The sequence below is a fragment of the Rhinoraja longicauda genome, chromosome 3, assembly GCF_053455715.1.
Source record: "Rhinoraja longicauda isolate Sanriku21f chromosome 3, sRhiLon1.1, whole genome shotgun sequence".
NCBI classification, from domain to species: Eukaryota; Metazoa; Chordata; class Chondrichthyes; order Rajiformes; family Arhynchobatidae; genus Rhinoraja; species Rhinoraja longicauda.
The window spans coordinates 39,691,445-39,719,192 of NC_135955.1; the positions used below are offsets into that span (position 1 = coordinate 39,691,445).

General features: G+C 43.7%; 1 protein-coding gene across 1 annotated transcript in view; it reads right to left on the reverse strand.

Annotated features, from left to right (window-relative positions):
- Positions 1-25,855, reverse strand: part of kcmf1 (potassium channel modulatory factor 1) — a 99,448-nt gene extending 73,593 nt beyond the window's left edge. The window contains exon 1 of the mRNA XM_078396926.1: positions 25,530-25,855. Coding sequence (XP_078253052.1) covers positions 25,530-25,545 — 16 coding nt within the window. The 5' untranslated portion in view covers positions 25,546-25,855. The remainder of the gene's footprint in view (positions 1-25,529) is intronic.
- Positions 25,856-27,748: the final 1,893 nt, after the last annotated feature.

Sequence of the window (27,748 nt, forward strand, 5' to 3'; positions counted from 1 at the left end):
GGGACAGAGAACCACGCTGAGACCGTTGCTGTTTTGATATAATTTATATATATATATAGATATAGATATATATATAAATATAGGGTATAGGTATAGGTTTTGGGGCCTCAGGGTTCGGTGCTGGTCCCGTTACTGTTTGTCATCTACATCAATTATTTGGATGAGAACATAAACGACAAAATCAGCAAGTTTGTTTATGATAGAAAAGTGGGTGGTTTTGTAGATAGCAAAGATGGTTATGAAAAATTGCAGCAGGATATTGATTGATTAGGTGGGCTGAGGAATGTTTGATGGAATTGTAAGAGAGAGAAATGTGAGGTGTTGCATTTTGGGAAGTTTAACATGGGCAGGACCTATAAATGGTAGGGCTCTGGGGAGTGTTGTTGAGCAGAGTGATCTAGGAGTGCAGGTGCGGGTGCAAGGTTCCTTGAAGGTGGAGTCGCAGGTAGATAAGGTGGTCAAAAAGGCTTTTGATACATTGGCGTTCATCAGTCAGAGTATTGAGTATAGACGTTGGGAGGTCACGTTGCAGTTGTATAAGACGTTGGTGAGACTGCATTTGGAGTATAAGAAAATAACTGCAGATGCTGGTACAAATCGATTTATTCACAAAATGCTGGAGTAACTCAGCAGGTCAGGCAGCATCTTGGGAGAGAAGGAATGGGTGACGTTTCGGGTCTGAAGAAGGGTCTCGACCCGAAACATCACCCATTCCTGCATTTGGAGTATTGTGTTCAGTTCTGGGCACCATGTTATAGGAAAGATGTTATCAAGCTAGAAAGGGTAGAGACGATTTACGAGGATGCTGCCAGGACTAGAGGGTCTGAGCTACAGGGAGAGGTTGAGTAGGCTGGGACTCTAATTTCCTTGGAGCGCAGGAGGATGAGTAGTGATCTTATAGAGGTGTATAAAATCATGAGAGGAATAGATCAGATAGATGCACAGAATCTCTTACCCAGACTAGGCGAATCGAGGACCAGAGGACATAGGTTTATGGTGAAGGGAAAAGATTTACTAGGAATCTGAGGGGTAACTTTTTCCAGGGTGTATGGAACAAGCTGCCAGAGGGGGTGGTTGAGGCTGGGACTATCCCAATGTTTAAGAAACAGATAGGTACACAGATAGGACAGGTTTGGAGGGATATGGACCGAACACAGGCAGGTGGGACTAGTGCAGATGGAACATGTTGGCAGGTATGGGCAAGTTGGGCCAAAGGGCCTGTTTCCATGCTGTACCACTCTCTGACTTGATAGAACTTTATGGCATATTAGTTAAGCCACAGCTGGAATCTTGCTTGCAATTCTGGTCACCACAATGCAGGAAGGATGCTATTAAGCTGAAAAGCAGTTGAGATTGATCAGGATAGAATGTTGTGGTCATCCTGATCAATCTCAACTGCAAATGTTGTGGTCATAAGGAGAGACTGGAATAGCTAGGCTGGTTTTCCACGGAGTAAAGGAGACTGCAGGGGGAACTGATAGTGGTAACAAAAATTGAGAGAAACATGGATAGGATAGACAATAAGAAGCATTTCCTCATAGTAGAGGTATTTAAGACAGTTTTAAGGGGAGGAATAAGAGGTTTAGAGGGGAGCTGAGGACGTTTATTTTTACCCAGAGAATATCTCAGCTTTGGAGCACTTTGCTTGAGTTGGTAGTGGAGGCAGATACTCTGACAATATAGGATGCATCCGGACAAGCATTAGAATTGCTAAAGCAGAGGGAGCTTCAGACAAAGTGCTGGTAAAAGGGATTGATTGGTATGGGTAGAAACTTGATGATCGGTACAGACAGTGGGCCGGAGCGACTGTTTCAAGGGTCAAGATGCTTGACGTTTGGTATCCTGTTGCACGACATCTATCAACTGCCAAATCAAATGAATTTTACAAACAGTTGAAGATTGAAAATCACAAAATAATTCAGATGAAAACAGAGTTTAGACAAGTGACCAACAAACTCTTATTTTTCAGTTTATCACGCTGCACATCAAACATGGGTTGCATGCCTAAGTAGCTATGCTTATTATGTTCATATCCTTGGTTTGTTAGACACCCAAGTGGAATATAAGGTGTTAATTTCCCCCAGCCATTTGTTTTTTTGCTCAATATCAGATTGCTGCTGCTTTCAAACACAATATAGTGTTACTGATGTTCTAAGCCATAGGATGTATTAGGAATGTTGAAGGCAAATTTCATGTCTGCCACAGTGAATATATTTTACGTCTGACCTACAAAGATAGAGATCTAACTGTGTAGGAAGGAACTGCAGATGTTGGTTTAAACTGAAGATAGACACAAAGAGCTGGAGTAACTCTGCGGGACAGGCAGCATCTCTGGAGAGAAGGAATGTTTCGGGTCGAGACCCAAGGGTCCAGAGATCCTGCCTGTCCCACTGAGTTACTCCAGCTTTTTGAGTCCATCTTCCTGTTCCAGTTCCTTCCTACACATTTTGTCTGCTCCACTGCGAAATCTCCTCAAGGTATGTCTACTTTGAAGATGTTCTCCTACGAGAGTTCTGCAACATCCTCTCTCACTGCTCCCCCTCTGTAATGCCTCCTGCTGAGTCTGAAGAAGGGTCTCGATCTGAAATATCTCCCATTCCTTCTCTCCAGAGATGCTGCCTGTCCCACTGAGTTACTCAAGCTTTTTGTGTAGAAATCTAATTTTTGTATTATCATTCAAATGAAATTGCCCAAGACAAAATGAAAGAGAATAAGAAAAGAATACAACAGTGAAAGCCTTTACCAGAAAACAAATTTCTCTCAATTGTAGTTTTACAATAAATTGATTTCTTGCCATTAGCTTAAAATATTGAAATTAAAATGACAAGTGAAGAGGAATTAGCCGACTGGTCAGACCGCATTTGGAGTATTGTGAGCAGTTTTGGGTCCCATATCTAAGGAAGGACATGGTGGTATTGGAGAGGGTCTAGAGGAGGTTTACGCCAATGATCCAGGGGATGACTGGGCTAACATATGAATGAATGAATGAATTAATAAGTTTATTGGCCAAGTACATACAAGGAATGTGCCTTGGTGCTCCACTCACAAATGACAACACAAACATACAGTTACCAATTAAGAATAAAGCATAAACACATCAAAACAATAAGGATACAACATTACAGTCTAAACATGTGGGTGAAAATAAACCAGAGCAAAAAAGAAACTACAGACTTTGGTTATTGAGTAGAACCACCACTCGTGGAAAAAAAGCTATTTTTATGTCTGGCTGTGGCTGCTTTGACAGTCCGGAGTCGCCTTTAGAGGGAAGTGCTTCAACGAGTTTGTGGCCAGGGTGAGAGGGGTCAGAGATGATCATGCCCGCTTACTTCCTGGCCCTTGCAGTGTACAGTTCGTCAATGGGGGAAGGTTGCAGCCAACAACCTTCTCAGCTGTGCGAACGATCCGTTGTAGCCTTTGGATGTCGTGCTTGGTGGCTGAGCCAAACCAGGCCATGATGGAGAAGGTGAGGGCGGACTCAATGATAGCAGTATAGAATTGGACCATCATTGCCTGTGGCAGATTATGTTTCCTCAGCTGCCGCAGGGTACATCATCTGTTGGGCCTTTCTGACTGTGGAGTCGGTGGTGGCCCCCCATTTAAGGTCCCTGGCGATGATGGTTCCAAGGAACTTAAATGACTCCTCAAATGACTATGGTGTTGTTGATGGTCAGTGGGGGGAGGGGAGGGGGAGCTCTTCGAAAGTCTACAATTAGTTCCTACAATTATGATGAGTATTTAACAGCTCTGGGCCTTTCCTCGCTGGAGTTTAGAAGAATGAGGGGGGATCTCATTGAAACTTACCGAATAGTGAAAGGCCTGGATAGAGTGGATGTGAAGAGGATTTTTCCACTAGTGGGAGAGTCTAGAATCAGAAGATATAGTTTCAGTATAAAAAGACATACCTAAGAAAGGAGGCGAGAAGGTATTTCTTTACAGGGGTGGGAAATCTGTGGAATTCATTGCCACAGATGGTTGTGGAGGCCAAATTAATGGGTATTTTTAAGGCAGAGATGAGCAGATACTTAATAGGTAAGGATGTCAAAGATTATGGGGAGAAGGCTGGGGAATGGGGTTGAGAGGAAATGATAGATCAGCCATGATTGAATGGCAGAGTACACTTGATGCGTCAAATGGCCTACTTTTGCTCCTATGACTTATAAACTTATGAAATATTTGTAAATGGGACTACAGTATAAAGCTCTATCAAGAAATTGGTGCCTCGAAAGGTCAAAATCACTTCTGTGCTATAAAAAACATCATTTCATTAAAGTCAAACTACCCAAAATGCTAATTTGCTTACCGTTACCGTTTTCCTATTTCAAAGCATAATTCAAATCAATACCATTTTCAAAGTTTCACTATACTGGCATCAAACACTTTGTTCTTTTACTGCCAACATCATCATGCCACATCCCCAATTGATCGCAGTATTGTGTAGATATTTAGTAGCGACTGTACAGTATTCAACTTAAATGGACAAATGGAGAGTCTTAAAGGTGCTAGAACAGCAACTTGAGAAGCAGAACTTGAAGATATATATAGTTTGATTATTCTCGAAAACAGTTTTGCACATTATCTGATTTACCAATTCACACTGAGGAATTTCACATTACCTTAGCAACACTGAAAATGAACAACATAAAAAAGACAGGTCCAACAGGAATGGATAAGGTTAATTCCCGGAATGGCGGGACTGTCGTATGTTGAAAGGCTGGAGCAATTAGGCTTGTATACACTGGAATTTAGAAGGATGAGGGGGGATCTTATTGAAACATACAAGATAATTAGGGGATTGGACACATTAGAGGCAGGAAACATGTTCCCAATGTTGGGGGAGTCCAGAACAAGGGGCCACAGTTTAAGAATAAGGGGTAGGCCATTTAGAACGGAGATGAGGAAGAACTTTTGCAGTCAGAGAGTGGTGAAGGTGTGGAATTCTCTGCCTCAGAAGGCAGTGGAGGCCAGTTCATTGGATGCTTTCAAGAGAGAGCTGGATAGAGCTCTTAAGGATAGCGGAGTGAGGGGGTATGGGGAGAAGGCAGGAACGGGGTACTGATTGAGAGTGATCAGCCATGATCGCATTGAATGGCGGTGCTGGCTCGAAGGGCTGAATGGCCTATTCCTGCACCTATTGTCTATTGTCTATATAAGCACCTGCACGCCTTGATCCCTCTGCTCTACAAAACTCCCCAGAGGCCTACCATTTACTGTGCAGGTCCTGTCCTTGTTCGAAGTCCCAAAATGCAACACCTCACACTTCTCTGTGTTAAATTCCATCAACCATTTCTCCGCCCACCTGGCCAATCCATCCAGATCCTGCTGCAATCTTTCACAACCATCTTCACTATCTGCAAAACCACTCACTTTTGTATCATCAGCAATCTTGCTAATCTTGCCCTGTATGTTCTCATGCAAATTATTGATGTAGATGACAAACAGTAAAAGGCCCAGCACCGAACCCTGATGCACACCACTAGTCACAGGTCTCCAGTCCGAGAAGCAACCTTCCACCATCACCCTCTGATTCCTTCCATGGAGCCAATTTGCTATCCATTCAACTATCTCTCCTTGGATCCCATGCGATCTAACCTTCCAGAGCAGCCTACCATGCGGAACCTTGTCGAATGCCTTACTAAAATCCATGTACATAACAACATCTACAGTTCTGCCCTCATCAACCTTTTTGGTCATGTCTTCAAAAAAAAAAATCAGATTTATGAGACACAACCTCCCATGTACAAAACCATGCTGACTATCCCTAATCAGACCTTGCCCATCCAAATGCTAATATAACCTACCCCTCAGAATACTCTCCAGTAACTTTGCAACTACCGATGTTAAGCTCACCGGCTTATAGTTCCAAGCATTTTCCCTGCAGCCCTTCTTGAAACGAGGCACAACATTTGCCACCCTCCAATCTTCTGGCACCTCTCCTGTATTTAAGGACGACTCGTAAATTTCAACCAGGGCTCCTCTCTAGTTTCCTGCAATGTCCACGGATAAATCTGATCAGGCCCTGAAGATTTTGCTACCTTCATGCACGACAGTACCTTCAGTACTTCGACGGTAAAACTGACTGCTCTCTATACACTTCCATTGGCTGCCCTAAGTTCCTCCTTCCTACTGTCTTTCTACTCAGTACATGCAGAGAAATACTCATTGAGGACCTTGCCCATCTCCTGTGGCTCTACACAGAGGTGACCACTTTGATTCCTGAGAGGTCCCACTCTCTCTCGTTACCCTTTCCCCCCCCTTATGCATTTATAAAATCTTTTGGGATTGTCCTTAATGCTACCCACCAGAGCTATCGCCTGGCCCCTTTTTGCCCTTCTAATCTCCTTTTTCAGTCAACTCCTTAGCTCCCGAAACTCCTCCAGGGATGCACTTGATCCAGCTGCCCATACCTGTCCCATGCATCCTTCTTGTTTTTGACCAACGCCTCAATTTCCCTTGTCAGCCAAGCTTCCTTACGTTTGCCTGCTTTGTCCATCACTCTAACGGGGAAGTACATATCCTGAGCTTTCGTCAGCATACTTTTAAAAACATCCCACTTGGCCGATGTTCCTTTCCCCTCAAGTAACCTGCTCCAGTCACTTGTGCGAGACCTTCTCTCAAACCCTCAAAGTTGGCCTTACCCCAGTTGAGCATTTTAACACATGGATCCTCTCCATCTCTATCCATAACTATCTTTAACCTAATCATACTGTGGTGATTGGTCCCAAAAGGCTCCTCCACAAACACTTCATTAACTTGCCCTTCCCAATTTCCGAATACTAGATCCAGCGTTGCCCTCTCACGTTTGGGGGCCTCTACAAACTGCTTAAGAAAGCTCTCCTGAACACTTTTGAGGAATTGCACCCCATTTAAACTCTTCACACTATGATATTCCCCGTCTAGATTGGGAAAGTTAAAATTGCCTACAACAACTACCTTATTTGACCTGCAGCTGTCTGCAATCTCCTGGCATATTTGTTCTTCTAATACCCGTTAACTATTCAGGGGTCTGTAGTACACCCCCAACAAGGTGACCATCCCTTTCCTGTTCTTCAGCTCCACCCTTTAGCCTCACTAGACTAACCATCCGTAATGTCACCTCTAATCATCCTTAACCAACAATGCAACTCCCTCTCCTCTTTTTCCCTCACCCCTGTCTCTCCTGAAGCTCCTGTATCCTGGAACATTGAGCTGCCAGTACTGCCCCTCCCTTAACCAGGTTTCAGTCATGGCCTCAACGTCCCAGTCACTCGTACATATCCATGCCCTAAGCTCATCTGCCTGACCCGTCAGGCCCCTTTGCATTAAAATATGTGCAGTTTAAACCAACCCTCCTTCCTCGCTCTCTGCCTTTCACCTGCCTAATTTGTCCACTAACCTTTTCCATACCAACCTTAGCCTCTCATGTGCCTCTGTCCTGTACCAGATCCCACCCCCCTGCCAATCTAGTTTAAACCCTCCTGTGTAGCATGTGTCTGTTGAAATGTGTTTTAAACATTGTCATTCAATCTGCTTCAACCACCTTCCCTAGTTGTATCATTCATTGTGTTAGGAAAAGCCTTCTTTAAACTTTCCCCTCTCTCACAACTCTACGCCCTTCTGGTATTTGATATTTCCACCCTGGGAAGGACTGACTATCTGCTGCATCTGGGCCTCTCAATTGTATACACTTTTATCAGGTTGCCCCTCAGCCTTTGACACTCCACTGAAAACAATCCAAGTATGTCCAACCTTACAGATAATATATTCCAATCCAGACAATATCCAAGTGAACTTTGTCTGCACCATCTATGAAGCATTCACTTCCTTCCTGTGTGTCAACCAGAACGGCACACAATACGCACATTTGGCCTTCACGTTATATAGCTACAAAATGACTGCTTAACTTTAATACTCCATCCCCCAAACAATAAAGGCAAGCATTTTATTCACAAAATGCTGGAGTAACTCAGCAGGTCAGGCAGCATCTCGGGAGAGAAGGAATGGGTGACGTTTCGGGTCGAGACCCTTCTTCAGACTGATGTCGGGGGTGGGACAAAGGAAGGATATAGGTGGAGACAGGAAGATAGAGGGAGATCTGGGAAGGAGGAGGGGAAGGGAGGGACAGAGGAGCTATCTGAAGTTGGAGAAGTCGACGTTCATACCACCGGGCCGCAAACTGCCCAGGCGAAATATGAGGTGCTGCTCCTCCAATTTCCGGCGGGCCTCACTATGGCACTGGAGGAGGCCCATGACAGAGAGGTCAGACTGGGAATGGGAGGGGGAGTTAAAGTGCTGGGCCACCGGGAGATCAGTTGCGTTAATGCGGACCGAGCGCAGGTGTTCAGCGAAGCGATCGCCGAGCCTGCGCTTGGTTTCGCCGATATAGATAAGTTGACATCTAGAGCAGCGGATGCAATAGATGAGGTTGGAGGAGGTGCAGGTGAACCTCTGTCTCACCTGGAAAGAATGTTTGGGTCCTTTGATGGAGTTGAGGGGGGAGGTAAAGGGACAGGTGTTGCATCTCGTGCGGTTGCAAGGGAAAGTGCCCGGGGTTAGGGTGGTTTGGGTAGGAAGGGACGAGTGGACCAGGGAGTTGCGGAGGGAACGGTCTCTGCGGAACGCAGAGAGGGGAGGGGATGGGAAGATATGGCCAGTGGTGGGGTCCTGTTGTAGGTGACGGAAATGTTGGTGGATAATATGTTGGATCCGCTGGCTGGTGGGGTGGAAGGTGAGAACGAGGGGGATCCTGTCCTTGTTGCGAGTGTGGGGATGGGGAGCAAGAGCGGAGCTGCGGGATGTAGAAGAGACCCTAGTGAGAGCCTCATCTATAATAGAGGAGGGGAAGCCCCGTTTTCTGAAAAACGAGGACATCTCGGAAGCCCTAGTGTGAAACACCTCATCCCGGGCGCAGATGCGGCGTAGACGGAGGAATTGGGAGTAGGGGATAGACTTTTTGCAGGGGACCGGGTGGGAAGAAGTGTAGTCCAGATAGCTGTGCGAGTCGGTGGGCTTGTAATAAATGTCCGTCACTAGTTTTTCTCCTGTGATGGAGATGGTGAGGTCCAGAAACGGGAGGGAGATGTCAGAGATAGTCCAGGTATATTTAAGGGCAGGATGGAAATTGGAGGTGAAGTGTATAAAGTCAGTGAGTTCTGCATGGGTGTAAGAGGTAGCACCAATGCAGTCGTCGATGTAGCGGAGGTAGAGTTCGGGGATGGGGCCAGTGTACGTCTGGAACAGGGATTGTTCGACGTACCCAACAAAGAGGCAGGCGTAGCTAGGGCCCATGCGAGTGCCCATAGCCACGCCTCTGGTTTGGAGGAAGTGGGAGGAGTCAAAGGAGAAGTTGTTGAGGGTAAGAACCAGCTCTGCTAGGCGGAGGAGAGTGTTGGTCGATGGGGATTGGCTGGTTCTACGGTCGAGGAAGAAACGGAGGGCTTCGAGACCATCCTTGTGGGGGATGGAAGTGTAGAGTGACTGGACATCCATGGTGAAAATGAGGGAGTGGGGGCCTGGGAACCGGAAGTTATCCAGGAGATGGAGAGCGTGTGAGGTGTCTTGGACGTAGGTGGGGAGGGATTTGACCAGGGGGGATAGGATGGAGTCGAGGTAGGTAGAGATAAGTTCGGTGGGGCATGAGCAGGCAGAGACAATGGGTCTGCCGGGACAATTGTGTTTGTGGATTTTGGGTAGGAGGTAGAATCGGGCCGTGCGGGGCTGGGGAACTATGAGATTGGAGGCACTGAGGGGTAGTTCGCCGGAGTTGGTGAGGTCGGTGATGGTGCTGGTGATGAAGGTCTGGTGTTTATCGGTGGGGTCATGGTCCAGGGATAGGTAGGAAGAGGTGTCTGATAGTTGTCGTCTGGCCTCGGTGCGGTAGAGGTCAGCACGCCAGACTACCACAGCCCCTCCCTTGTCAGCGGGTTTAATTATCAAGTCCGGGTTGTTGCGGAGTGAGTTGAGGGCTGCACGTTCAGGAGGGGAGAGGTTGGAGTTAGTCAGGGGAGTGGAAAATTTGAGGCGGCCGATGTCACGCCGGCAGTTTGAAATAAAAAGTTCTAGTGGGGGTAGTTGGCCATACTGGGGGGTAAAAGTGGAGGGGGTCCGTTGGAGACGGGAGAAGGGGTCATCAGTGGTGGGTCGGGACTCCTTGCCATGGAAAAAGGCTCGGAGGCGGAGGCGGCGGAAGAAGAGCTCCACGTCATGGCGGACGCGGAACTCGTTGATGTGGGGGCGGAGGGGAACAAAGGTAAGGCCTCTGCTGAGGACCAACAAGCATGTCATTAGTCATCTTTACCACCCTATCCACTTTTAGGTAGCTATGGGCTTACACCCAAGATGCCACTGTACATCATTACTCCTAAGAATCCTGCCTTTTATTCTCTCCCTTCCTCTTACATTTAACCTCCCAAATTGCATCATCACACAACAAACCCCACCTGCCATTTCACCATGCAAATATCAACCCCTTCCACATCCCCTCTCCAATGCCACCAGCTATCGTGTCATATGTACTGATTCTTGCAGAACACCATCCAGTGAGAAAAACACTTCTCCACCCTCCCCCCTCCCCCACAACTTCCCTCGATCTTCTATAACCAAGTCAGTTTACCAGGTTACATGTGGATCCCATGTGACCATGTCTAGACCAGCCTATCTGGAGGGCCCTTGTCAGTTGCTTTAAAGTCCATGCAGACAACATCCACTGCCTTTACATCATTAAACATCTTTCCCATCTCCTCAAACACAATCATAATTGTAAAACAGGATCTCCTTGCACAAAGCCTTGTTAACTATCCCTATCAAGTCTGTGCTTTTCCAAATGAAAATAAATCTTGTCCTCAAGAATCTTGCCCAATAATTTCCCTGCCATAAATGTAGGTTTACCATCCTATAATTTTCTGGATTTGCCCGCTCCCTGCTTAAAAACAAACAGAATGGGCTTTTCTCCAGTTTTCTGAACAGAAGATAACAGCAATTTCCTACATAAGTAGAATTCAGCAAATGAGGAAGTCCATTTAAATATAATAATCAAAACATAGCCACATTTCAACTCCGTGTTATTGAAAAAGGCTGCATTTTGACTGCTTTCACTGTAAAATAACATTTAGTAAAAACTATATTTTGGAAAAAGGAAACAGACCATTTTTCTGAGCATGTATTTTGTTTGAAGTTCACACATTAATAGTTACAAATGAAAAGTTACCCTAGAGTGCTTTGATACCTTAATGTCTCCAAATTGAGATTATCTAATTCAACTGATATGGCTATCTGGGTTATGTTTCTTTTTCCTATAATAATAATAAGCCTCTGTGATCTTTCAGTTTTCACAACTGACGGTTCATATTTCCAGCACACTATAATTTTTTTACAAACAATAGAAATTTGTTAAAAAAGAGTAAAACACTGCAAATGCTCGGAATCTGAAACAAAGAAAGATAATCCAAAAAGTTCAGAAGTGAAAAATATGAGACTACATAGGTGTATCAATTTGCTAGAAGACAAATATTTCAGAAAAACGGAGCATAGATTTTTTTGGAAGTGGGATACAAGCACACTATTTGGGTCTATCATAACAGCTGCATAGCTACAGTGGCCTCCATAATGTTTGGGACAAAGACCCATCATTTATTTATTTTCCTCTGTACTCCACAATTTGAGATTTGTAATAGAAAAAAATCCCATGTGGTTAAAGTGTACATACTCAGATTTTAATAAAGGCCATTTTTATACATTTTGGCTTTTAAAAAATGTTACTTCCTATAGTGAAGACATTTGTAGATGACTCTCCCACTTTTTTTCCAGCTGAAACTTGTCCAGTCCCAATAAAAAATGCAAACATTAGGTCTCCTTCCTGTCAATAGTATGACAATTTTACACAAATATAACTAAGGGGCCATGGGTCAACAATGCAATCAGTTGTCATTGATGGGGAGCGTTAACACCTCAAAATCTTGGGCATTAACATCTCAGATGACTATCCTGGTCCAACCATATAAATGTAATTACTAAGAAAGCGCATTAAAGCTTCTACTTTCTTTGAAGAAAGGGATTTGTCACGTTTCCAAATTCTCTAACAAACTTTCACAGATATATCGTAGAAAGTATCCTGACTGGTTGCATCAAGGCCTCAATGGCAATTTTAACTTACAAGCATGCAAGAGACTCCAGAGAGAGGTAGACTCAGCCCAGTTCATCATAGGTACAGGTCACCCCCTCCATCGAACACATCTAAATGCGACGCTGCCTCAAGAATCCATCATCAAAGATCCCCACCATCTTGGACAGGTACTCTTCACACTCTTACCATCAGGCAGGATGTACAGAATCCTGACATCCCACACCACCAGGTTTAAGAAATAGCTACTCTCCTATAACTATCAGGTTCTTACCCAACCTGTACAACAGAACACTATAATCCACCTCTTGCACTTTCATGGACTTGTTTTTTTTCCAATTATGTTTTGCACTAATATCTTGGGGTGTTTTTTCAGTCTTCTTATGTACAATTTATGTATGATTTGTTTTTTGTGTGTTGTCTGAGTCTATGCCTATGATTCTATTGCAAGATTTTCATTGTACCTATTCCTTACAATACTTGCGCACATGACAATAAACTGAACTTGACTTGAAATACCAGGTTGCTTGCACTAAAGAATGCGATCTACATGATAGCAGGTATTTGCACGTTAAATGTAAAACTACCTTCGATATTCAGCTTCGCTGGAAATGTATTAAATCAGAATCCCAAACATGAAAATGTACTAGCAACCATTCTTATTTTGTATCTCTCAGCACAGAATTTTGACAGATTCAACTCCCAATCATCATCTAGAACCAGCATGAATACTACAAGATGCCATTCATTAACAGTTCTTGGCTCTTGAAAATGATCAACTCACTGTCCTTTTTTTGGTAAGAAAAGATGGGGCCAAATCAACTAAAAAGGAACGCATGCATGACTCTGCTCCTGGGTTTCCTTTCATTGCTGGTTCCGTTAACATCTGCAATTTGTAGACTCCCAACAGAGTGCAGCCAGTTCAGTCAAGTAAACGTGCTGAGATAAGTTGTAACAAGTAGATTCTCTCACAGCATGTTCATTGCTGCAATATAATGACATATGTCTACGTATGTGTCATCCTGTTGCTGTTTATTTGATGTTTTTTTGTTTGCTTCAGACAAGGATGGATAGGACCTTGCTACAACAACATAGGTCTACATTTACTCCAAAAAAGAGAGATTTTAGATGTAAATTAGGGATTCAACTAAGAACCAGTTTATGTCAAAAAGCTTACACTAGTATTTGTCACCCAACTGATGATGTTTGGAAGAAATGGCCTCAGTCAATACAATCAGCCTGTTACATAGAGCTCATCTTCTTATGGGCCTCATTCCACCGGATGGTGCCTTCAGCGATGGCATCCTTGCCAACGGTCTGTCTGTCTTTTCATCTTTTCTGTTATCTTTAGTGTGTTTTAAAAGTATGAGTTGATGTTCTCTGGTTTGTTTTATGTGGGGGGTGGGGAAGGGAATCGGAGGAGACATTTTTTCAATCTCTTACCTTGCCGGAGATGCGATTGTTTTCCAGATCGTATCTCTGGTCGCTCTGAGGCCTAACATCATGGAGCTGGCGGCCTTGCTCGAGACCGACTTTGAGCCCCACCACGGGGCCGTGGACTTGCCATCGGAGCCTGCAATCCCTTGCCTGAGATCGACGCTGCAATTGCGGCCTGCGGATTTCAACATCGAGGCACTCGCAGTCTCGGGTAGAGACTGATGTTGGGAAGCTCCACATTCACAGAAGGTTCAACAGGCCCCGACCTGGGGTCCGATCACCCGACGCGAAGGAGCTGAGATCCCCCGATGCGGGAGCTTGATTGCCCCGATGGCGAGTGCTCGACCGCCGGCTACGGGAGCCAAGATCGTCCCGTCAACAGAAGGCTCGAGGCCCCTGAACGCCCGCGGGAGAACAAAGAAGGGAAGAAATTGAACTTTTTTTTCGCCTTCCATGACAGTGAGGAATGTGGAGGAGTCACTGTGGTTGATGTTTATGTTAAAATGTATTTTGTGTCTTGGTGCTTTTTATTGGTATGACTGTATGGCAAATCAAATTCCTCATATGTTGCAAAACATATTTGGCTAATAAAGTATGATTATGAATTATTTTGTTAACTTGCATTATGTGTTATTGTACTGAAAGTAAAACTCTATACGGAAGTATTCATGATAATGATCCTAATCTAATCCCTTTCCACCCACCTGAAATGGCCAAGATAAACTAAATCACTACACATTTCAGCCAACAAAGGAGCACTTATTTTATTTTCAGATTGTGTACACAATTTACAAATTCACACTACTAGGACATTTGTTTTTGCCAATGAATTACTGCACTAAGCTATGAAATGTATGTCCAGAAGTTTTGAAGCAAAAAGTGAAGTAAACAAATCCATTATTGCAAGGGAGGGGGGAGGGCTCAATGTTCTGGGGTTTCGATGTTTCAGACATCGAGAGAGAGCCAAAGTGTTGGAAGAGTTGCGCTACTAATCAGGGAGACCATCACAGCGACACTCAAGAGAGGACAAACTGGAGGGTTCATCCACTGAGGTGAAATGAGTAGAGCTCAGAAATAGGAAAGGTGCAAGCATTCTAATGGGTTTGTACTACAGGCAGACCCCCCCTCCAACCACACATAGCAAGTGGGAGATAGAGGAACAGATATGTAGACAGATTACCAAAAGATGCTAAAGCAATAGGGTTGTCTTTGTGGGTGACTTTAACTTCCCCAATATTGACTCCGACTTTTTCAGTGCCAAATGCTTAGATGGGGCTGAATTTGTAAGGTGTATCCAAGAGGGTTTCTTGAAATAATATATGATAGTCCAACCCGAGAGTGGAATACTGAATCTTGTGTCGGGAAATGAGCCGGGCCAGGCGAACATTTTGGGGATAGTGATCACAACTTCAGAAGTTTGAAGAATGGTCTTGACCCGAAACATCACCCATTCCTTCCCTCCAGAGATGCTGCCTGTCCCGCTGAGTTACTCCAGCATTTTGTGGCCATCTTCATAAGTATGAAGATTGTTTTGAATAGGAAGAAGGCTGGAACTTGTGGGGAAAGTCCTAAATTGGAGTAAGCTATACTCCAACTTTATTAGGCAGGAACTCAGGAGGGTACACTGGAACAATTGTTATCGGGTAAATCTACATCTGACGTGGAAGTTGTTTAAAGACCAGTTGATCGGAGTTCAGAACAGAATGTTCCAGTGAGTAGGAGGGATTATGGTGGTAAAGATTGTAAATTTGGTCAAACAGAAAAGGAAGTGCATTCAAACTTTAAGAGGATGGAATCAGACAGAGCCTTTGAGGAATATAAAGAAAGGTGGAAAAACTCAATCAGGTAATTAGAGTCAAAAGGGGCCACAAAATAGCTTTGGTGAGTTGAATGAAAAAAAATCCCTGAATTTTTTATACCTATATTAAAAACAAGAATAACCAGGGAGACGATAGGACTGCTCAAGGAAGAAGTGAATGTGTGCCTGGAGCCTGGAGATGTAAGAGAGATACTAAACGAGTACTTTGCATCTGTTTTCACCAAGGAGAAAGACATGGAGGACAGTGACATCAGTGTGGAGAATACAAATATGCAAGAGCAGCTTGAGATTGAGGAGGTAGTGTTGGGGCTGTTGAAGAACATTAAGGTGGACAGATCTCAAGGACCTGGTGGAATTTATCCTATGTTATTGAGAGAAGCAAGAGAAGAGATTGCTGGAGCTTTATAAGGTCATAAATGATAGGAGCAGAATTAGGCCATTTGGTCCATCAAGTCTGCTCCGCCATTCAATCATGGCTGATGTATCTCTCTTTCCTAACCCCATTCTCCTCTCCCCATAACCCCCGACACCCATACTAATCAAGAATCTATCTATCTCTGCCTTAAAAATATCCATTGACTTTGCCTCCACAGCTTTCTGAGGCAAAGAATTCCACAGATTCACCACCCTCTGACTAAAAAAAATCCTCCTCATCTCCTTCCTAAAGGAACGTCCGTTAATTCTGAGGCTGACCTCTAGTCCTAAACTCTCCCACTAGTGGAAACATTCTCTCCACATCCACTCTATCCAAGTCTTTCACTATTAGGTAAGTTTCAATGAGGACCCCCCTTATCCTTCTAAACTCCCAGTGCCCAGTGCTGTCAAACGCTCATCATCTGTTTACCCACTAATTCCTGGGATCATTCTTGTAAACCTCCTCTGGACCCTCTCCAGAGCCAGCACATCCTTCCTCAGATATGAGGCCCAAAATTGTTCACAATACTCCAAGTGCAGCCTGGCCAGCACCTTATAGAGCCTCAGCATTACATCCTGTTTTTGTATTCTAACCCTCTTGAAATAAATGCTGGCATTGCGTTTGCCTTCCTTACTACTGATTCGACTTGCAAATTAACTTTTTGGGAATCCTGCACCAGCACTCCCAAGTCCCTTTGCGCCTCTGATTTCTGGATTCTCTCCCTATTTAGACAATAGTCTATGTCTTTATTCCTACTACCAAAATGCATGACTCCACACTTTGCTACACTATATTGCATCTGCCATTTCTCTGCCCACTCTCCCAACCTGTCCAAGTCCTTCTGCTGAGTTCCTGCTTTCTCGAAACTACCTGCCCTCCACCTATTTTCGTATCATCTGCAAACTTGGTCACAAAGCCTTCAATCCCCTCATCCAAATCATTAATTATACAACTTGAAGAGTAGCGGCCCCAGCACCAACCCCTGCCACCTTCAGCCCCCTTTATTGCCACTCTTTGCCTTCTGCCCTCCAGCCAACCTGCTATCCATGCTAGTATCTACCCTATAATACCATGTCCTCTCATCTTCTTTAGCAGCCTCACGTTCTCAAAGGCTTTCTGAAAATCTAGGTGATTTTCCACTGACTGATTTTTCCACTGTCCTGCTAATTCTTCAACGAATTCCAGCAGATTCTTCAGGCAAGATCTCCTCTTCACAAAACCATGCTGACTTCGGCCTATTTTATCATGAACTTCTAAGTACTCCAAAACCTCATCCTTTATAATGGACTCTAAAATCTTACCAACCAGACTCTAAAATCTTACCAACCACTGAAGTCAGACTAACCAGCCTATAGTTTCCACTGTTCTGCTTTGCTCCCTTCTTGTACAGGGGGTAATATTGACAATTTTCCAATCATCTGGAACCACTCCTGATTCTAGTGATTATTGAAATATCACTATTAATACCTCTCCAATCTCTAAAGGCACTACTTGGTTCTGAAACCAAGGGTGCAGTCCATCCGGTCCAGGTGACTTATCCACCTTCAGCCCTTTCAGCTTCCCAAGCACCTTCTCCTCAGTAATAGCCACTCCACTAACCTCCACCCCCTGACTCTCTTGAATTTCAGGCACATTGCTGGTGTCTTCCACTGTGAAGACTGAAACAAACAATTCATTCAATTCTTCTGCCATTTCTTTATTCCCCATTATCACGTCTCCTGCATCACTTTCCAGTGGCCCAACTTCCACTCTTGCCTCTTTCTTACTCTTTATATATCTGATGCCTTAATGAAGATCTGTGCGTCTTATCCAGCTACAGGCAAGGTCCCGGAGGACCAGAGAGTTGTTGAAGTTGTTCCTTGATTTAAATTAAACTATAGCATTTAATTAGATCATATCATTATGGATCTGTAAGTTTCAGTAGATTTTGTTGAACAAAAATATCAAAAATTGAAAATTGCAAATAAACAATTCTAAGCAAAATGTTGGCGCAAATTTCCATTACCTTTCGTATAAAACATCCCGATGTCACCTACTCGATATAGCAATTAATTATTAAACATGAATAGAAGAATGCCTCTATTACATAAAATTTATTCGCTAGATCTCCTCATTTATCGAAACTGATAAGAGACCAAATTTAAAAAAGAACAATGATTAAGTACAAAAGATTTTCTAAAGGATGGGATATTATGAAATATTATTTTTTTTTAGAAACTGTTTGAATTCTTACTAGTTTGCTGGATTTGTTGCAAAAAATGTATTGGGGATTAATTTGTTTTTGTGAACATAAAAAACTGCGAACATAATTATCCAGATCATTCTACCAGAGTTCATGAGTGCTTTACATTTTCATTATTCACCCCGGACAAGCATCGACTTAACCTTCAAGATTGGCTAGGATCCCTCTAAATGTAGTATCATTTAAATTTGTAAGAACAATAACCCTCTAACTGTATTGCTTCACATTGAGATCAAGTGAATCAAATTTGAACATTTTCAATAACCAAACCAAATACATTCATGTGTTATAACCATGATATTAAATCCCAGACTGTGATTATTCATAACATGTTAATCACATTTATATTATTGAAGGTTGTTTAAAAACAAACCCTGCAAAGTCATCTATTTGAAATTATTAACATTTAAATAGATTGAGAAGTATATTAAATAGATACATTGTTAAATTATCTTGCATTTTAGTGGCATCAATGTAATGCAGCTGAGTTTTCATTACTTGGATGTTTTTTAAGAATATATAGGTATGGTGATTTTCAATTTTTTAGTAAATAACAGGACCATATCACAAACCAAATATATTACGGCATCAGTAGAGTGTAAAATTAATCCAATGACATCAAATTGCATTTATCTAGCAACTTTAACATGTAAAAATTACCACACAATACCCAAGATACCATCACGGTTGCTCGATTTAAAGTGCTACTTAAAGAAAAAGGGAGAGTGGAAGACACACAGTATCTAACAATTGAGATTTTGTCAATTACAGGACAAGGAACACAGATTAAATGCAAGAGAATAAATCTAAAGGAACAATAATAGAAGATTGCAGAAGGTTATAGACATGTGGATAAACAAAGTTATGAAGGAATCGAAATGCAAGAATGAGCATTTAAATTTGCGGCAGTGCTGGACTAGGAAACATTAATTCACCAAGCATAGAAAATTTGAGTGAACAATAGTTGGCATCAGATAAAAAAAACAGATAGCAGAGATTTGCGTGACTGCAAATTTAACAAACACAGTACCAAAGTCAGGAGAAAAAGTCAGTAATCAAATTGAGAAAAAACTAAATCATGAATGAAATTTTAACAGTAGATGGCCATAGCCTGTGGCAGATAGATGATACTACAGAGGTGAAAGTAGGCATCCTAGTGCTGGGAGTACAGTTCAAGGTCAGAAAGGGCATACAATCCAGCGGATTCAGCATACGACATTGGCTGGGAAGATAACTAATTAAGTATCTACCTAACAGAGTACATAGCACCAACCAAAGACAATAGCTTCAGTTTTACTAATTATTAACCTAAAAAAGCCTATGTGAACACTAAAAAATAGCACGACAAAATAAATTAAATTGAAGGTTATGGAGTCAGACTTATACAGCACAGAAACTTGCTCCTTGGCCCAACCATGTGAACCTTTTTGCCCATCTATACGTCCCATACTTTTCTATGCTTTGCCTATTTAAGTGCCTGTCTAAACACCGTGATCGTATCAGACCATCATCTACTCTGACAGTAAGTTTGAGATTTCACACACTGTATTTTTACTTTCTCCTCAAATCCCCTTTAAAGCTCTCACCTCAAACCTATGCTCTCTTATTTGTGATACCCTGAACATGTGAAAAAGATTCTGACCATCTACCCTATCTAGACAACTTATAATTGTATATACTCTATCAGGTCACCCCCAAGCTTCCTTTGCTCCAGAGAAAAAAACCCAGCCTACCTGATCTCTAATCTCAACTAAAGTCCTCCAATCCATACAGAAAGATGGTGGATGCCTCATGGTCTGCATCCCAGGGTACTTAAGGAGGTGGCTCTAGAAATTGTGGACGCATTGGTGATCATTTTCCAATGTTCTACAGATTCAGGATCAGTTCCTGTGGATTGGAGGGTAGCTAATGTCCCACTTTTTAAGAAAGGAGGGAGAGAGAAAACAGGAAATTATAGACCAGTTAGTCTGACATCAGTGGTGGGGAAGATGCTGGAGTCAATTATAAAAGATGAGATTGCGGAGCATTTGGATAGGAGTAACAGGATCGTTCCGAGTCAGCATGGATTTACGAAGGGGAAATCATGCTTGACTAATCTTCTGGAATTCTTTGAGGATGTAACTATGAAAATTGACAGGGGAGAGCTGGTGGATGTGGTGTACCTCGACTTTCAGAAAGCCTTCGACAAGGTCCCACATAGGAGATTAGTGGGCAAAATTAGAGCACATGGTATCGGGGGTAGGGTACTGACATGGATAGAAAATTGGTTGACAGACAGAAAGCAAAGAGTGGGGACAAACGGGTCCCTTTCAGAATGGCAGGCAGTGACTAGTGGGGTACCGCAAGGCTCGGTGCTGGGGCCGCAGCTATTTACAATATACATTAATGACTTGGATGAAGGGATTAAAAGTAACATTAGCAAATTTGCAGATGACACAAAGCTGGGGGGCAGTGTGAACTGTGAGGAAGATGCTATGAGGTTGCAGGGTGACTTGGAGTGGGCGGATGCATGGCAGATGCAGTTTAATGTGGATAAGTGTGAGGTTATCCTCTTTGGTGGTAAGATTAGGAAGGCAGATTATTATCTGAATGGTGTCAAGTTAGGAAGGGGGGCGTACAACGAGATCTGGGTGTCCTAGTGCATTAGTCACTGAAAGGAAGCATGCAGGTACAGCAGGCAGTGAAGAAAGTCAATGGAATGTTGGCCTTCATAACAAGAGGAGTTGAGTATAGGAGCAAAGAGGTTCTTCTGCAGTTGTACAGGGCCCTGGTGAGACCGCATCTGGAGTACTGTATGCAGTTTTGGTCTCCAAATTTGAGGAAGGATATTCTTGCTATTGAGGGCGTACAGCGTAGGTTTACTAGGTTAATTCCCGGAATGGCGGGACTGTCATATGTTGAAAGACTGGAGCGACTAGGCTTGTATACACTGGAATTTAGAAGGATGAGAGGGGATCTTATCGAAACATATAAGATTATTAAGGGGTTGGACACGTTAGAGGCAGAAAACATGTCCGCAATGTTGGGGGAGTCCAGAACAAGTGGCCACAGTTTAAGAATAAGGGGTAGGCCATTTAGAACGGAGATGAGGAAAAACTTTTTCAGTCAGAGAGTTGTAAATCTGTGGAATTCTCTGCCTCAGAAGGCAGTGGAGGCCAGTTCTCTGAATGCATTCAAGAGAGAGCTAGATAGAGCTCTTAAGGATAGCGGAGTCAGGGGATATGGGGAGAAGGCAGGGACGGGGTACTGATTGAGAATGATCAGCCATGATCACATTGAACGGTGGTGCTGGCTCGAAGGGCCGAATGGCCTACTCCTGCACCTATTGTCTATTGAGATGTGCGATGATACACAGCTCTGCATGCAGAATCCGAATAGTTTTGGATAATGTCATGAAGCAAGACACAGTAGAAAGGGTGCAAGTGAAAGGGTGTGCCTATATCAATCACTTACAACCATCTTGATTAGTTCAGATGTCAGAGGTTATGGGGAGAAGGCAGGAGAAAGGGGTTAGGAGGGAGAGACAGATCAACCATGATTGAATGGCAGAGTAGACTTGATGGGTCGAATGGCCTAATTCTACTAATATTCCTTATGACATGATCACAATACAGCTGAGATACTGCAAGTATGACACCTATAACTCCTGCAAACATGAAGGCATTCCTACAATCTTTTATTCTAATATCCAAAAGACCGTATCAAGTATTCAATCAGAAGCTAATGCTGTAATTTCACATCCCTAACCAGAATGTGGACGCTTAAAATACTATGGAAACTTATTTACATTAATGTATACATAAATTGAATGGTAAAATGGATTTCCAGAAATCCCTTAATGAAATACTTCCCAGGGTCTAATGATCCCAATTTAAAAGTTTGGTTCACTATTAACAACGTTGTTAGCTGAGCCAGGTGACATGATTTCATAACTGGTCTAATTTCTTCCTTGTATATAGAACATTTATAATACTCCAGACCCAGAATGGAGATATGGACCCTATTAGTAATTAACATGCTGCCTCATCAACAGACAAAAAATCAAATGTTGAACCAAAAGAGGATATTAGGTCAGAGATAAGGATTAGAAAGCATCTAAATTGACAAAAGAAGTCAAGAAATTTCAAAGAAACTTCCAGAGCTCAGAACTACATGAAAGCATCGTTCCAACTGCACATCAATTAAATGAGCAAGAGACTGAAATTTGAAGAGCACAAAGATTCCAGAAGATAGTAGAATTGCAGGAGACTGCATAATTAGGAAGTAGTATGACCGAGGAGGAATTATACTACTGCAATAAGATTTTTTTTAAATCAAGTTACTGCTACCTGCCAAAATAGGTCAATACACAGAGCAAAGAGTGCATGGAACACTGTGTTTTAAGCCAACTCAGCATAGTTTGGATTAACTCAAGTTTGGAGTAGAATACGTAGGATGCCAATCAGAAATACTAGAATATTCTAGAGATTTATCCATTTAACTATCTTGTTTGACGTTGATCATTTATTAGAGTCATAGAGTGTGGAAACAGGCCCTTCGGCCCAGCTTGCCCACACAGGCCACCATGTCCCAGCTACACTAGTCTCACCTGCCTGCGTTTGGTCCATATCCTTCCAAACTTGTCCTATCCGTGTACCTGTCTAACTGTTTCTTAAACTCTGGGATAGTCCCAGCCTCAACTACCTCCTCTGGCAGCTTGTTCAATAGACAATAGGTGCAGGAGGGGGCTATTCGGCCCTTCGAGCCAGCACCGCCATTCAATGTGATCATGGCTGATCATTCTCAATCAGTACCCCGTTCCTGCCTTCTCCCCATACCCCGACTCCGCTATCCTTAAGAGCTCTATCTAGTTCCATACACCCACCACCCTTTCTATAAAAAAGTTACCCCTCAGATTCCTATTAAATCTTTTCCCCTTCACCTTGAACCTATGTCTTCTGGTCCTTGATTCCCCCACTATGGGCAAGAGATTCTGTGCATCTACTTGATTTATTCCTCTCATGATTTTATACACCTCTATAAGATCACCCCTCATCTACCACGCTCCAAGGAATAGGGACCCAGCCTACTCAACCTCTCCCTATAGACCCTCTAGTCCTGACAACATCCTGAAATCTTCTCTGAACCCTTTCAAGCTTGACAATATCTTTCCTATAACATGGTGCGCTGAACTGAACACAATACTCTAAATGCGGTCTCACCAACGTCTTACACAACTGCAACATGACCCTCCAAACTTCCATACTCATTTATTGTTAATAACTGTATCCCTCCCTCAGAGTCTTTAAAAGCTTTAGAAAAGTTTGCAGGTTGCACTTCATTATACATTTCATTAAACCGTATTGAATATTCAGACCTACACAACTCAAACCACCTTACAGAAATGGTCCACCTTTTGCCAATCAAATTACTCCTCAAATGCTGTAGTGTCTACAAATTAAGTTATAAACAAGAATTCAAAAGGTGTTAAAATACAAATCACATAAGTGATTTTAATCAAATTACAATCTACTGATAAAAGCGCTAATAACTTATGATTAGTTTGAAATGATATGCACGTCTATAAACTATTAAAGAACTCTTTTAAAATTTGGTTTTGAAGAGAACAAATGTCACTGGCAGTGTATTAACAACATTTACTGGCATAATTATCAGCACACAGCTCAAACAAATATCCAAAAAGTGTCTTAAACGTTTAATAATGATTACAATCACAACGAGACTATCATTTATACAGTTGTGAAAAGGAGTGTAAATTATAACTTATTTTCAAATCAGATTTCATGCAAAAATCCTAATATACATACAAATAGCAATGACTGACCTAGATTAATACTGAAGATGATCGTTGGTGGCTCTTGTCTTCAATATTAATCTATTTTTATACTTTTTTAGTTGTAATGCAATGGCAGGCCATGTATCTGTATGCATATTAGCAGCAATACTAGATAGCAATAAATAAATGGGCAACCTTGAGTGATTAAATGTTTTAATTTTTCTCAAAATGTCATAAATGCATCTGTTTCAATACTTTTATATATTTGGAAAAGAGTGTGATCATATTTATCTGTCCCATCCCTTGTTTTCCTTCATCAACCTGTAACTTGTGGTGTTGCATGCAGATAGATGACAATGAAATAAATTCTCATCTTCTCAATTCTTTCATTTGTTATAAACCTTGTTTTTAATTGTCATGATTTATCATTTACAGGCTTCTCTCTCTGTCCTATCCTTTCATAATTTTAAACGTGTCATATTTCTTCATTAGCTTTATTATTGTAACAAATATATAAAATTATACATGGATTCTTTTACTTTTTTCCTGAATATGGTAAAATTTTTGTTAAAATGGCTACTAAGTTTCTTTTTGGCCATTTCCTTAAAGAAAGAAATTTAAATGCTGCTCAAGTTAAAATGATAAATCAACACTTTTATCTTGTCGGAGCTGATTTCCCAAACTAAGGATAATAATACTGATAAAATCTGGGCAACGGGAGGGGTGAGAGTAAAATCAACATATTCATTTCTGCCTCCAATAAACACAAAACATAGATAACCTTGTAAATGTTTATAAATATATAGTTTAAAAGTTTTACTACAAATTTTTTAAACTCAAAACTTCAATAATTCCGATGAACTAAAACTCCTGTCAATATTTTTCAATACCACACAAGTCGGAAAAGTTGTCAGTATTATAGAACCTTTAACGTGCAAATCAGATTGGAAATGTTGGTTACAATTATAGTAAATTAATGTGCACGGGTTGGAAAAGTGAACAGAACATGTAGAAAGAACAAAATTTAAGACACATTCTTCAAATCAGATTCCCAAAAAGGAATGAGCAAGTGTCATCCTAATGTTATCTAACCGACAACAAATCCAAATTTGTTTGGACTCCTGTAACACTTGACAGAAAGTTTAATAAACTGCCGCCATGTCAGCCTCCTCTCAGATGATGATCCGTCATCCCCACCGGGCGGGAGTACTTCACTTTATAATAATAATTACTTTCAGGCCTTGTATTAATAGGGATCCAGTTCTAATCGAAGCAGGTTTTCCGAGGCCTACAGATCAGAGGCACTGAACAGGCAATTTGCTTCCCTTCCCTTCCCGGTGACGAGCTGTCAGTTCAGCCAGTCCCCGAGACGAAAGGTAACACTAGGCTCCAAGGGTAGGCCCGCAGCCTGCCTCAGGCCGCAGCTAAGGGCCGGCCACCTTGATGACAGTGCAATCATACGGAGCCGGGAGGGAGGGAGAATCAGACGAGGCTGGTGGGGGCGGACGTTAAACGACACCCGGGATCAGTGAGATCATTACTAGGCCAAAAACAACATCAACACTCGGCCCGGCAACACAACAACTGAGGAGCGGCCTCTCCGCCTCGCCCAATCCCGGATTCCGTCTCCGCCTCAGAAGCCAGGCCTAGCCGTTATGGCGGCTCCCCGATCTTTCCCACGGAGAGAGGCCGAGAGCAACAGAGGGCCTGTTCCGCAGGGCCTCTCGCCTCAGTCTCGCTCACCTTCATGTCGGGACATCCTACACACACGATTACAGCGGCCCCGCGGGCTCTCACGCAGCGTCTCAACACCGGGCTCCGACAACGACAACTACCGTGCCAAACGGTCATGAAGCTGGAAGTGGCTGTGGCGCTGCTGGGGTGGATGGTTGGGGTGGGGGGGAGGAGGAGCCGCCGCCGCTCCTGTTGCTCAGCCTGCGCTCCCACTCGCTCGGTCGGTCGGCACGATTTTTTTTCCCCCTCACACTCTGAGCGCGCGAGCCGCGTAGACTGTGAGTGACGTCGTCCTCTCAACGAGGACGCAAAAGCGGGCGCCACCGCTCGAGCCCGGCCGATTGCGCGCGTGCCCCCGCGTCATCGTGCGCGACACTCGCGCACGCTCCGTCCAAGCTCATTGGCTGATGCGCGACGACGTCACCCGTCGGCCCATGAAATGGGGAGCGCGCAGCCTCAGTTCTCTCAGTGGCGGGCGGCCTGGGCAGCAAGGTTGGGGCGCAGCGCTCTGGTGCTGGGCAGCGAGGTTGGAGCGCAGCGCTCTGCCGGTGCTGGGCGACGAGGTTGGGGCGCAGCGCTCTGGTGCCGGGTGACCTGGGCAGCGACGTGAGGGCGCAGCGCTCTGCTCCCTGGTGCCGGTCGGCCTGGGCAGCGAGGTGGGAACCCAGTGCTCAGCTCTCAGTGCTGGGCAGCGAGGTAGCAGCGCGGCGCTCTGATGGGACCCTGAGCAGCGAGGTGGGAGCGCGGCGCTATGATGGGACCCTGGGCTGCGAGGTAGCAGCGCGGCGCTCTGATGGGACCCTGGGCAGCGAGGTGGGAGCCTGGCGCTATGATGGGACCCTGGGCAGCGAGGTGGGAGCCTGGCGCTATGATGGGAGCCTGGCGCTATGATGGGAGCCTGGGCAGCGAGTTGGGAGCCTGGCGCTATGATGGGAGCTTGGGCAGCGAGGTGGAAGCCTGGCGCTCAGCGCTCTGGTGGACATCATCTGAAACATGTTGGCGTTCTAGGAGAATGGTGGAGCAGCGAGTTCAATAATAGGCTTACGGTTAGAAAGTTTTACTAAACAGGTACTCGTCTCTGGGAGCTGCGTGGTGTTGAGGCATTGATCGGATAGTATGAGTGAGCTTCGCATTGCTGGGGTCGCAGCCTGAGTCAAGGTACGTGAGGCTTTTGTTGACCCCCCCCCCGGATGGGAAGGCAGATGTGAGTGGCAAAATTAAAGCACTTGCTTTAAAATAAAATTAAGCTGCTTTCTTTGTTAGCAATGACCGCTGACGCCAAAATCCAAGTTATTGCGTTTTATTCTTGTTGGTCTTTTAGCTTTGTCAATCAGGTTCAAGACGCCAACTTTCGCCTCCGAATATGGAAGGTCCGTTACAGAATAGAAATCAGCCATTTATTTATTCTATTGAATAGATACAAATTGTATGTAGGGGCAGTCATACTCTCCTACCACTACCAGCTCAATTTTGAGTGTTAAACCACTCCCCTTATTAATACAATCCACACAGCCTAACTCGCTGTGGTTTAAAAACACTTTTCCACATATCACTTGTTGTTCTTTGGTTGATTGTTATCATCCTGCCCCCCCCCCCCCCCCCCCCCCCGACTCCTCTGGCAATGGGAACAGTTTTTATGATTGTTAATATGATTGTATTTCATGATTGGAAATATCTGTCAGATCTTCTTGCAGCCTCTCCTGTCTCTCCATCCATATAACTAAAGTTACTCTTATGTGAATCATTTTGTGCACCCTGCCTGTTGTGATATATGCTAATGTAATGTATGCTAATGTTGGGGACGTCTTAATAAAGTCCACGCATGCACCTGCGGGGGAGTCCTTCTTGAAATTGTATCTCCAAACATGGTGGCAGTGGTGGGATTTTGAAAGATCGTTTTTCCCCATAACCTGTGGGTCCTGGCTAGGACAGTCGACAGCTGACAATTAGCGAGGGTGTCAAGCGCCGAGGGACAGCTGTGGAAAAGTATTAGAGGCGAGTAAAAGCAATTCCAACCGCAGAGAGAAATAACCACAAAGTTATAACGCAGAGAGGAATAACCACGAGGGGCAGTTGGCCGTGCAACAGCATCCTGCGACGAGTGCAAGTGGAGAGGGGACGAGCGGCCAGCAGCAGGTGCAGCTAGCAACCGGTCACAGCCCACTGCATGCTGCCAGTCTGCCTCCTGTGAGCGGTGTATGGCCACCGACCCCGTTAACCGTCAATCG